The 13,636-nt window shown below is 38.7% G+C and overlaps 1 protein-coding gene across 1 annotated transcript in view; it reads left to right on the top strand.

Annotated features, from left to right (window-relative positions):
- The window catches only part of LOC113264756 (uncharacterized), a 103,092-nt gene that overhangs the window by 30,519 nt on the left and 58,937 nt on the right, over positions 1–13,636 (top strand). Inside the window, exons 9-12 of the mRNA XM_026511666.4 lie at positions 793–950; positions 4,249–4,401; positions 6,145–6,246; positions 9,662–9,823. Coding sequence (XP_026367451.3) covers positions 793–950; positions 4,249–4,401; positions 6,145–6,246; positions 9,662–9,823 — 575 coding nt within the window. The remainder of the gene's footprint in view (positions 1–792; positions 951–4,248; positions 4,402–6,144; positions 6,247–9,661; positions 9,824–13,636) is intronic.

Genomic DNA, 13,636 nt, shown 5'->3' with positions numbered 1-13,636 from the left:
TGAATGAAGTTAGGAGTACTGGGTTCTAGATGTGTTTCTGTCATGGCCTCACTATGGGCCTGCATGTTTAGGTCATTTCATCTTATTGGGCATCAATTTATTCATCTCCAAAATAAGCCTTTCAGATTAAGTGGTATCTAAGACCTCTTTCAGTTTGACTATTACATATTTTAAAAATAATTTCCTTATCTGAGTCAATTTAATGGTCTTCCTGCCCTTATCTTGTGTTATAGATGACTAAGAAACCTAATTGAGTTTCTACTCTGAGTGACATATTTGCTTAGGATATGTACAGAGTGACACAGAAGCACCTGAAGAGACAGCCAACATAATTGTGGGGAATCAGAGAAGGCATCTCAAAGGAAGGGAGTCCAAACTGGGTCCTTAGAAATGAACAGAAGTGAGCCAGGCAAAAGGAGATCAAGGCTCTCACCTCCTCCTAATTTATTGTTTAATGTATAAATCATGCTCTTAGTTTACCACAAAGGACTATAAGTAGTTCTCCTCCCACTAAGTCATTCTCCAAAGTGTCTGTTGGGTTTTTCCTAAAGGCCCTGTGAAGGTGAGTGGTCTTTGCTCCATCCCCCAGAAAGCCAGCATCAAGAGTTTGCCAGATAGGTGTGGCGCAGTGTAGTGCAGTGTGTAAATTATAGCAGAGAAGGTTGGACAAAGCAGAATGTCTCTCCCTGTCAGCAGAGGAGATCCTGCTTCCATTTATCTCAAAGGACACTTCATTTTCTCTCCCTGACTAGTGTTTATTTGTCTTCATGCTCTTGATTTTGGATTTTTTAGGACTGACAAGAACAGAAGCTGCTTTTTTCCTGCCCCAACACATGACCGAAAGAGAAGAACTGACACCTCAGCTGGGGCTCCTGCTCTCCCATTTCAATATCCCCTATGACGTGGAAGAGCTGAGGGATGCTGCTCAGGAAATGGAACTTTTTAACTTGGTACTTAATGGACTCTTTCTTAATACAAAGATAGGAGTTCATGAAAGAAAACACTACTATTTGCCACAAAGTTGGATATCTCTCCTACCACAATTGTTTCTAGAGTGATAAAATATAATAGTAATCGGTGAAATTTAGATTGGCAGTTGAACCTCCCCTCTGTTAAGAGTACTGGGTATTAAGGAGGGCACGTTTTGCATGGCGCAGTGGGTGTTATACGCAAGTAATGAATCATGGAACTCTACATCAAAAACTAGGGATGTACTGTATGGTGACTAACTTAACATAATAAAAAATTATTATAAAAAAATAAAAATTAGGGGCGCCTGGGTGGCACAGCGGTTGAGCGTCTGCCTTCGGCTCAGGGCGTGATCCTGGCGTTATGGGATCGAGCCCCACATCAGGCTCTTACACTATGAGCCTGCTTCTTCCTCTCCCACTCCCCGTGCTTGTGTTCCCTCTCTCGCTGGCTGTCTCTATCTCTGTTGAATAAATAAATAAAATCTTTAGAAAAAAATAAAAATAAATAAAAATTAAAAATTAAAAAGTGCATTAAAAAGAGAGTACTGGGACCCTTGAATATACAACCCAGAGGGATTGCAGGATTGCTTTTTTTTTTTTTTTTTTTTTTTTTGCAGAATTTAAAGAAAAAAGTAGGTTAGAGTCCATAGTAGGTAATGTAAATGTAGCCAAGATTTGACAGATTTGCCTGATGGAGTTGTCTAGAGGCTCAAGCCCTTTGATTCTCACAATGTGTTGTAATAGCTCTCCTATTGGCAAAATGCTTTATATATTCAATAGAGTTTATATTGCATAGTGATTTTTAAAGTCATGCAATCTGCTCTGCTCTAACACAGTATTGCACTTCCTTTAAAAAAGCCTCATATTAACAAAAGCCATGTTAAAACTTATTTCAAAGGGAAAAATAGGATTATGTATAAACAGCTTCAAGTTTATAATATAAAGTTTTCAGCTAGAGTATCCACAATAGAGATATTTCTCTAGCTCTGGGTGTATAATATTTGCAAGTATATATATTTGCTAGGTAAAAGTAATAAACTGATTGATCCAAACAGGCAAAAATCAAATCTGAATGTTTTTGAATGCACTTTGTGTAAGAAGAAACCACTATCTTCTCTATCACCACTTGCCTTGACATTCAGGTTTCACTTCCATGTGTGCTTGTTCTGCATGATTTTAGTAAGATTATTTCTGTATGTAACATAGGCTCTTTACGCTCCCTGAAACCGGTGGTATCGCATTTCCTCTGGTTTCTTTGAAGGCAATGATGTTTTAGCTCTTGCCTTTCTTTTCATTATCACCAGCAGCAATGTCTACAGAAGAGCACTTCTCTCTCTCTCTCTTTTTTTTTTAAAGACTTTATTTATTTACTTGAGAGAGCAAGCAAGTGTGAGCAGGAGGGAGAAGGAGAGAGAATCTGAAACAGACTCTGAGCTGAGCACAGAGCCCAACAGGGGGCTCAGTCTCACGACCATGACATCATGACCTGAGCTAAAACCAGGAGTCAGACGCTCCAGGCACTGAGCCACCCAGGCACCCCTACAACAGAGTGCTTCTATGGGAGTATCCTTACCGTCCTTATCAGCAAGTATTATGATAGATGAAAACTGGAATTAGAATACAATGGTGTTTTAAAAGAGTCAAAATAAATACAAATAAATTATAACACAGTAGACTATCATCAATGATAACAAAAAAAAAAAACATGAGGCCATTGAGAAAACTTACCCCGAAGAATAGCTTTTTTCCTTTATACAGTGATAGTTTCCACTTCTAACTTTCTTATAACAGTATTATGTGCAATGCTTGTGCTCACAGGATAATCACATTACAACAATTTTTTTTTTTATGTGTAGGAAGAGTTCTTATATTTGGGTACTGTTTACTCTGGTTCTCTAATTCCTTAGAGCAGGATAAGCAAAGTATAACCTGCAGTCCACCACAGTTTTGTTTTGTTTTGTTTTTAAATAAAGTTTTATCGAATTCATCCATACCCATTCATTTACATATTACCTTTGACTGCTTTCACACCGCAACTACAGAGTTGAGTAGTTGCAACAGAGATCTATGTATGGTCTGCAAAGGCTAAAATATTTACTGTCTGGCCCTTTAAGGAGAACTTTGCCACCCTAGCCCTAGACTAGCACTGTCTCATTGAACTTTCTGCACTGATGGATATGATCTGAATCTGTATGGTTTAATATGTCAACCATGCAGCTATTGAGCACTTGAAATGTGGGTAGTGTAACTGAAGAACTAAATTTTAAATTTTATTTAATTTTAATGTATTCACATTTAAATGTTAAGCAGCCACACGTAGCTAGGGTCAACAGTATTGGATATCATAGCCCACAAGGTATCGGCATTAACTGGAAGAATCTTTAGCTCTGTGACTCATTAGACTTACTTTCTCATTCCAGAAACCTTTGTTAAGGCCCCTAGTATGTGCCAGCAGTGTGTGCATGTGTGTGCGTGTATGTGTGTGTGTAATAAAATATACATAAGGTTGACCATTTTAACCATTCATAAATGCAGAATTTAGTGGAATTAATTACATCCACACTGTTGTGGATGCAACCATGACCATGTGGTTGGTTCTTGAGATTCATAGTCTGCGCCCTCAAGAAGTTCACCAGGTAGTGAGGAAATCATGATGTAGTATGGCTAGTGCAATGAGGAAGGTACTACCACAGGCTCAGGAAGTCTGGGCCCACTCTGGAGAAGGGGGGGAGAAGTGTCCTACATTTTGGCAGGAGGAATTATGCCACAGAAAGCACTAGTAGCCTCAGTCTGAAAATGAGAGGTGAAGGAATTGGCTGAGGTACCTTAAAGAGTTTTAACGGGTCCCAGCATCTAGAACCTTCTCTCTGGCAACATCCTGGTCAGGATTCTGGAATGAGGATTTATCTAACCTTTAGATTTTCTAGTTTACCAGGTGACCAAAAAAAGTGAATGTATTTCTAAAGGTGGACAAATTTACTTCCCATTTGGGGTACATCTCAAAATACATATAAATAAATATATTGCACAATTTCCAATCTTTGGAGCAGATATTCAGAACGAGTAACACATACATATGCAATTATGATAATCAGTCGACTGAATACATGTGCCTCACAGGTATATATATTCAATGTCTGTTACTGTGACAGAGTCATGTTTTATGAATTAGTTTAACTCCAAGACTGTCTCAAAGGCAATCAGTAGCTGTTTTTGAAATTGCCTACAATCTGAGACTTTTTCTGGGTTCCACTTCTCTCTTCTTAATCCTATTTAGGTTTCCCAAAAGTTTCAAAGCATCTTCATGGAGCAACAGAGAATGCAAACATTTCCAGATTATGATGCTGAGATAGCTAAAGTGGAGAATTTGGGTTTGGCAGGACATGGTATGGCCTTGAAAAAGAGAGCTAACTGGATTTCCTTTATAAAGGTAAGGAGACCTGTGGTGACAGTCACCTGTCACAAAGTATCTTCTGCCCAGGCCAAACAACCTGGCAGCACCAGGTCTGTCACATTCCTATTGTCCCCTCTCCTCAATGTCCTAAGAAAACTGTCCCATAGGACTAAGGGTAGGTCCCTGGCCTTGTACACCAGGTTCCCCCATCTCCTTCATGCCCTGGGTCTGTGTTGAAGCTAGCCATGTTGACCTGCCTTCTGTGGAAAGTCCCCATACTCCTTTACTCTCTGTTGGGTCAGAACTCCATTCTTCTTGTTAGTGATCTTGGCTACTTGGCTAGAACCAGGAATAGCACTCAAAGATATAATTGGGTTGTATAAATCCAGCTTTTGAGTCAAAAAATATTCACTGAGTATATACTATGTGTCAGGAATGACCCTTGGTTCCTGAGATACACAATTCACAAACGATACACAAGTAAGGAGATTAAACAAGATGATTTGGGGTAGTGGTAAGTATAGTTTATCCTCATTGTTTGGGGAAGCTGTGTTCTATAAAATTGTCACAAACACTGAATTAACAAATACTGAACCATTGCTCATAAGAGAAATATAAGGTTAGGTTCATCAACTGATTGATGCATAACTTTGCTTTATGTGTATTTCTGTTTAAAGATACTTTAATATATGCTTTTAATTCATTAACATTGATCTTATGGCCAAAAGCACTGTAACTCATGCCCAAAGCTTATCAAACATAAATATTTTTTCTATAAGACATATCATAGCCTCCTTGTACTTAGGAACACTAGGCAACCCTTCAGCACTATACTTAGGGTCCACTTTAAACATTGAAATCACCAACAAAAAACACAAAAATATAGAAATGTGTCACTAACTAGACCACAAAAAGGACACTTGTTTACAGAATGAGAGCTGAAACAAGAAGACTGAATGTCTCCTTGTATGACCTCAGCTGGGGATGTGGAGTTGGGTGATTCAAATTTTTCACCATTCTCTGCATGTCCATAAATAACCAGGATAGATCTGCCAGTATTGATTTTGGGGTTATGGCTACATTTTAGTGAGAAAAATTTGCAAATACAAAATCCATAAATAATGAGGATCAGCTATATTGTGTAGGAAAGAAGTCTTACTTGATAAAGATGAATGGAAGGAAAGGAGAGAAATCGAAGATTACTCCTAAGTAATGGGACTTGAGCAAATAGGTGATTGGTGTAGGAAAAGCCAGACTTTCTGTTCTAGATTGTTACATTTGCCTTCCACCTATAGATATCAAGGAGATAGTTGGATATCACATACTGGAACTTAGAGCTAGATATAAGTTTGAAAGTTATAAGTATGTTGATGTATTTACAGCTATAAAACTAAATTTTGAAATATGCCCTGTTTACGGGTAAGGTAAAATTTTACATGTCGAGTCTTTGTGGGAGAACTTCTCTTGCCCTATATGTCAAATGTGGTGTCCAACACTGATGGATTTAGGGTCCCTCCTGCTCATGGATGGTGCTGTGTCATCCCAGATGAAGCTAATGCATCTCATAGGCCACGCACCAACAGGAACTGCTGTTGCCATCTCCCTCCGTGGATCTGTGAACCCATGCAGACTTTTTCCAAGACTTCACATGCTCTAACACACTTTCTAGCACAAAGGCTAGATCCCATTTCAGAAGGTCCTTGAATCTCTTTGCTTGCAACTTTTATTGAGAACCATTCTGTTATGTTGTGACTTTTTGTGAACATGTTTGTCCACTAGATTAAGCCAAAATGTGATCCTTGGCAAAAGAAGATTTTGACCAAACTAAAAGAACGGAGAAGAATAGATGTATTAATGCAACTCCAAGCAAAGTTTTTGAAGGTAAGAAAATAACCATATTCCCTAGTAGGTAAAATTCTTGCTAAAATCATTCTCAGAAAATTGAATTTTCTTTCCTTTTTAAGAAATGTTAGCCATGGATTTGCCATGAAGGCTTTATTTGGAACTTTCTAATCTAATTGCCCAAATTTTATAATACTGTTAATTTTCAATAGAAAGTAACAATTGTTCCAGCTTTGGCACTAAGTCTCTGTGTGATATTGGTCTAACGCACAACCTCCTTGAGTTTGTTTCCTCATCTGTGAAACAAAAATACTGGATGAAATTATCTTATTTTTATTGTGGTAAAAAGCACATGGGTTACAATTTCTCATCTTAATAATTTTAAGTGCAGTTTCGTGGTGTTCAGTGTATTCACACTGTCGTGAAACAGATCTACTGGAACTTTTTCATCTTGCCAAACTGAAACTCTGTACTTATAAAACAACAATTCCCTACTTCCTCCTCCCCACAGCCCCTAGAAACCACCATTCTACTTTATGTTTCTGAATTCAACTACCTTTATATACCTCATGAAAGTGGACTCATACAATATTAGTCTTTTTTGACTGGCTTGTTTCACGTAGGACAATGTCCTCAAGATTCATCCATGTGGTAGCATGTGACCAAATTTCCTCTCCTTTTTGTTTTCATGAACATTTTACCAGCTTTATTCACAATAGCCAAAAACTGGAAACAACACAGATGTCTTCCAGTGGGTAAATAAACTAGTTGTGGTACATCCCATACCGTGGAATACCAGTCAGCTGCAAAAAAAGAACAAACTAGTGATACACTCAAGAACCTGGATGAATCTCCAGAGAACTATATGAGTGAAAAAAAGTCAGTCCCATAAAAACTATATGCATTCATTTATACAATGCTCTTGAAATGACCAAGTAGAGAAATGAAGACAGATTCGTGGATTGTAGGGGTTAAGGGGAGACTGGTGAGGAAGGGAAGGGAGTAGGGCTATAAAAGAGTAACATGAGGGATCCTTGTGGTGATGGATCTCTTCTATAAGTTGACTGGATCAAAGTCAATATCCAGGTTGTGATACTGTACTATGGTTTTGCAAGATGTTAACATCAGGGGAAATGGAGTGAAGAGTACATGGGACCTCTTTATACTATTTTTCCCCTCTTTTCTTAAATGGTGGCAAAATACACTGAACATGAAATTTACTATTTTAACTATTTTTAACTGTACAGTTCAGTGGCATTAAGTAAATCCCAGAACTGTTCATCCAGCAAACTGAAACTATTTACCCATCAAACAATAACTCCTCATTCTTCCCTCCCTCTAGTCCCTGGTGACAACCATTCTAATTTTGTCTCTGTGAGTTTGACTACTCAGGTACCACCTATTAGTGAAAGCAGACAGTATTTGTCTTTTTATGACTGGCTTATTTTACCCAGCCAGTTTCACCCATGTTGTAGGATATATCAGAATTTCCTTCCTTTTTAAGGCTGAATAATATTCCCTTGTGTATATTCACCACTTTTAAAATAAATCTATTTATTTGTTGATGGACGTTTGGGTCCTTCCACCTCATGGCTACTGTGAATAATGCTGCTGTGAACATGGATATGTAAATACTTTTTTGAGATCCTTCCTTTGATTCTTTTGGATATAAACCCAGAAATAGAATTGCTGGATCATAAGGTAATTCTGTTTTAATTTTTTGAGGAATTTCCATACTATTTTCCATAGCAGTTGCAGCACTTGACAATACTACCAACAGTGCACAAGGGTTCCAATTTCCCTGAACTCTCACCAGTCCTTGTTATTTCCTTCCTTCCTTCCTTCCTTCCTTCCTTCCTTCCTTCCTTCCTTCCTTCCTTCCTTCCTTCCCCCTCCTTCTTCTTCTTTTTATTAGCCATCCTAATGGATGAGGTGATAATCTCATTTTGGTTTTGCTTTGCATTTCTCTGATGATTAGTGATTTTGAGAATCTCTTCATATGTTTATCAGTCATTTGTATATCATATTTGGAAAAATGTCCATAGAAGTCCTTTGCCCATTTTTTAATTCGGTTATTAGATTTTTATTGTTGTTGTTGAGCTCTAGTTCTTTATATATTCTGGATATTAACCCCCTATCAGATGTATAATTTGCAAATATATTACATCATTCTATGGGTTGTCTTTTCACTCTGTTAATTGTATATTTGATGCACTGAAGTTTTAAAGTTTTATGTAGTCACATTTATCTATTTTTGCTTTTTTTTCCCCTGCGCTTTTGGTGTCATATCCAATAAATCATTGCCAAATTCAATGTTATGAAGATTTCCCCCTATTTTTGTCTAAGAGCTTTATAGTGTTAGGTCTTCTGTTTAGATCTTTAATCCATTATGAGTTAATTTTTTGTGTATGGTGTACAATAAAAGTTTAACTTCATTATTTTGCATGTGGATATCCTGTTTTCTTTAGAATCATTTGTTGAAGAGACTGTTCCTTCTCTGTTGAATGGTGTTGACATCCTTGCCTAAGATCATTTGACCATATACTCGAGGGTTTATTTCTAGTCTCTCTATTCTGTTCTGTTGGTCTAGATGCCCAATTTATTCCAGGACCACACCATTTTGATAACTGTAGCTTTGTAATATGGCTTGAAATCAGAAAGTGTGAGTCCTTCAATTTTGTTCTTCTTTTTCAAAATTACATTGGTTATTTGGCGTCCTTTGAGATTTCATATGAACTTTAGGATGGATTTTTCTACTTCTGCAAAAAATGCCATTGGGTTTTGTTAGGGATTGGACTAAATGATAATTGAAGTTCCTTGTGATATTAAAATGGCTGAAATACCATAATACATGTATCACTGCCATTGAAATTCAACTCTGGGACTATTATTTGATCCTTTACTTCCAGAAGAGGAGAAGGAACATTTATTTAGTACCTACTACATGCCAGGCATTCTTGCAACAATCCTGGGAGACATCATTAGTGTTCTTGTTAGGTTGATTTTTCCTGCTCTGTGTAGTGAAGTCAGGATTCCAGCAGAGATATGAGCCCAGGCTTGCGTCCTTACAAAGCCTGTGCTTTCCTCATTCTACCCAGTTTTCTCTTCCTCCATCTCCTGGCAGCTTCTTAATAGCAAACAGGGTTTGTACCCAAAATGATGGGTGTTTATCTTTTTATTGGTGCCACAACACTTGTGGGGGTACAATCTGCTATTGTGTTTAGAGGGTTGTCACATAATTTTAAATGAGCTGCTATGTATATTTAAGTACTTACAATGTTGAATGGATGGACATACCAAAGGCAATCATGATGTTTGAGTCTGATCTTATTTTTTAACTGAGTAAAGCCCCACCTCGGGCTTCTTTCCTATTTGTGTATATATGACCAAATTCTTGCTGAGAAGAAGGGAATAACCCTTTGCTGAACCATTCCTTTTCCTCATTCTACTTGAGATTTCCAGCTCTGAGCGAGTAATGCAAGTGCTCCAAGACCATGCTGCAAAGACAGTCATGCTGGCTCCATCTCATCCAACTTTCGTGGCTTCCCAGGGTTTGCATCAGTGCAACTATGACCACATCTGGGAGAGTATTTACAGCAACATCGACCTCTACCAGGTACAACAGGAAGAAATAACCAATATGCCTTTCTGTTCAACTCACTACCTGAATGTAGACCTTAGAAATTTACTTTGGTAGTTTTTCAGAGACCCTCCGCATAAAACCTTTATTACCCAGCCAGGTTTATTTTTGTTATAAAAAAGATTAAATGCTAATTAAAAAGAGGGATATAAAGAGGTATAATATAAGATAATGCTGCTGGGACATATACTTACCCACCACATACCAATGCAAAGCTGCACATTCTTGTGCTAAACACCAAAAGAGTTGGACAGTTGTTAAATATTGTTAGTGTTTAGAGGCAAAGTGGTTCCCCCAGGGTTGGTTCTTTTGGGAAAAGCCTCTTGAAGGCAGAGGAAATTGAACTGAGTTTGAAGGAATTGTGGGGCTGAGGGAAGTGGTGGTGGAGAGGGAAGCACATTCTAGGAGGGAAGCATGAACAACAATGCAGAGGAGACACTGTGTGTGGAGTGTTCAAGGCCAGTTTGGTTGAGTGAAAGATTCATGTGGAAATATAAGGAAGAGAAGTTTTTTTTTTTAAGGGGGAGGATAGAGCAAGTTGAATTTTTGAATGCCCATATATTTCAGACAAAGGAATTTGTACTTTATCCTGTAAGGGAAGTGATATATACAAAGCTGTATTTTTTAGGAAGATTGATGTGGCAGCAAGGTGTTAGTTGGATTGGAAGAGGGAGAGATTGGAGGCAGGGAAGCCAGGTAGATAGCTACTACATAAGATAAGCCTGAAGTTTGGCAATGAAAGGCAATTTCTATACAAAGCTATTGGATATTTGTCTTTACAATGATACTGTACCATTTTTTAATAATCTGCTATTGTTTGTTGCTGTAAGGAAGAGTTTTATTTCCTTTGCTTATTTAAGATGGGAAGACTCAATATGTTTATGGTCTGGGAGGAATGAGCAGTGGAGAAGAAGAGATGGAAGATATGAAAGGGTAAATTTGAGAAACAGATGACCCTAGTGAAAGAGGACAGGTTGGGAGGAAGAAACCAGTTGAAGGAGTAATTTTGAGAAAGGGAGAATGGCATCACTTCCCTTGAGGTGAACAAGATACATAGAATTGTCAGGTACAAAAGGATAAGATGTGGTAGCTTGTAAGTGACCCTGGTTGTCACAGAGAGAGAGGAGAAAAGGGGAGGATGTCTGCATTAGTGAGATGGAAGGTGAAAGTGACCTGTGAGGAGGTGGGCCACAGGGCCCCCAATGAGAAAAGAATAAAAGGATGACCATGTAGCCAGAGGGCCCAGCTGAAGTAAGAGGGCATGACTTTTAGTGAGCCCAATCTGCATAATAATCCTATTATTTTCACCCCTAAAGATAATTGTAGAAATTATACATAAAGTTGAAGGTAATGGAGAAGTTTAGTAGAATGCTAGAGAGAGAAGCACTCTCATGGTCCATCATCCCAGGCTGGGTAGGGGAGAAAGTGAAACCTAAATGAGTTACAGATTGGCTGGAAGCAAACACATAAATGCATGCATGTGTACACACAAACACACACACACACACACACACACCACAACTTCTATAACTTATCAACCTGTTAAGATAAGTATCTAGAGAATCTAATAAAAAATGAGTTGGCCAAAGAGATCAGGAACAGATACAGCATATCCAGGCATGGATCTCCCTGGCCTCTGAATTCCCTGACAGGGCCTGCAACTACCAGTCACCTTCCTCAGCTAACATCCTGCCAGAGTTAAGAAAATAGTACATTTTTCTTATCCCATGTGTCACCAGGAAGACCTTACACTAACAAGGGGGTATGTTTTTTTTTTTAACATTCTTTATTTAAATTCAATTAATTAACATATAATGTATTATTGGTTTCAGAGGTACAGGTCTGTGATTCATCAGTCTTATATAATACTCAGAGCTCATTACATCACATGACCTCCTTAATGTCTATCACCCAGTTACCCCATCCCCTCATGCACCTCCCCTACAGCAACCCTCAGTTTGTTTCCAATGATTAAGAGTCTTAACATTTGTCTCCCTCTCTGATTTCGTCTTTTATTTTTTCCTCTCTTCCCCTATGATCCTCTGTTTTGTTTCTTTCTTAAATTCCACATATGAGTGAGATCGTATGATAATTGTCTTTCTCTGATTGACTTATTTCGCTTAGCATAACACCCTCTAGTTCCATCCACATCGTTGCAAATGGCAAGATTTCATTTTTTGGTGGCTGAGTCATATTCCATTGTGTATATATACCACATCTTTATCCATTCCTCTGTCAATGGACATCTGGGCTCTTTCCATATTTTAGCTATTGTGGACATTGCTGCTATAAACATTGGCGTGTAGGTGCCCCTTCAGATCACTAGATTTGTATCTTTGGGGTAAATACCCAGTAGTGCGTTTGCTTGGTCATAGGGTAGTTCTATCTTCAACCTTTTGAGGAACCTCCATACTGTTTTCCAGAGTGGCTGCACCAGTTTGCATTCCCACCAACAGTGTAAGAGGGTTCCCCTTTCTCTGCATCCTCGCCAATATCTGTCGTTTCCTGACTAGTTAATTTTAGCCATTCTGACTGGTGTGAGGTGGTATCTCATTGTGGTTTTGATTTGTATTTCACAAGGGGACATTTAAAAACATCCAGCTCTTTTGCTTCTTGAACCAAACTTAAGGGGAAGGAGGTAGGGAGTAGGAAAGAAGGGAGGAGGTCAAAGATAGAGTCAGCCCTTATCACTAAATAAGACCTCTGCTCCTAAGATCCTTGACAGTCTAGCTCTTGATCCTGATATATCCTCCTTTACCTCAGATTCTGGTTTTAACATTTGAGGGCTACCACAAATCTGTTTTCCTCCTTGACTGAGAGAATAGGGGCAATTAAATTCCTGGAGAGCCAGACAAGGGTAAAAAGATGTGAATATGAATAAGGGAGAGGTAGGAGGCAAAGGAAGAAGGAGTCAGAGGTGAAGAGCTTCATGTTTGAAGTCATGGAGAAGTGATGGTCCAGGGTCTGGCTGGACCAGCAGACCAGAATTGTAGCAATGCCCATGGGGACTTAGGGGACGAAGGAGGTTACCAAGGAAAAGCAGAAAGTGCAGGCAAGAGCAAGAGATGGTGACTCAGTTTTCTGTTGAAAGGCAGAAAACACTAAGAGCCACAGTGTGAGCAGGGAGCCCAGCCACACAGGGGAGAGAACTAACATTTCCTGTCATTCTCTGTTACTGCTCCCCTCCATTTGCACATGAGGTGGAAAGTCAGGGTATGACGAAATGCAGTCTCTGCTTTCACCAAAGTCTGTTTTGAATGCAGTTGCCCAATGTTAAATTGGAGGGGGAAAGAAAAGAAAAGAAAAGTAAACAAAAGAAAAGCAAACAAAAGGAAAAGAAAGAAAACCACTTCCTCTGACTATTTACTGACTTATAAATGTTGTTCTTGGAATTGACCAAAAGGAGAAAAATGTGAGCACCTATTTTCAAGTTGATTTATGGTAAATAGACACTGAAGAGACTTAGAACACCTATAGATTGCAGAGGTGGAGCCTAAGGGGAGACATATAACACACACAAATTACCCTGCATGTTAGTGTCATGCAAGTTTCCTGTTCATTCATTCATTCATTCATTCATTCATTCATTCAGTGATTATTACATGGATGCTACCTTTGTGCCAGGAACTGTGCTGCTCAGGGAATGAAACATGCGATAAACAGGTGAACAAAAGAGCTAATCTACATCTCTAACTTGTGGGTGCCATGCGGAAAACCACAGGACGAGGGGGCTGTGGGATAGAGAGAGGAGCACCTTCTGATAGATGGACCAAGCTCTTTCAGAGTTGG

Source organism: Ursus arctos, unplaced genomic scaffold (genome assembly GCF_023065955.2).
Source record: "Ursus arctos isolate Adak ecotype North America unplaced genomic scaffold, UrsArc2.0 scaffold_13, whole genome shotgun sequence".
NCBI classification, from domain to species: Eukaryota; Metazoa; Chordata; class Mammalia; order Carnivora; family Ursidae; genus Ursus; species Ursus arctos.
The sequence above is the reverse complement of the archived record's forward strand: the minus strand, read 5'-3'. Positions and strand labels throughout refer to the sequence as shown.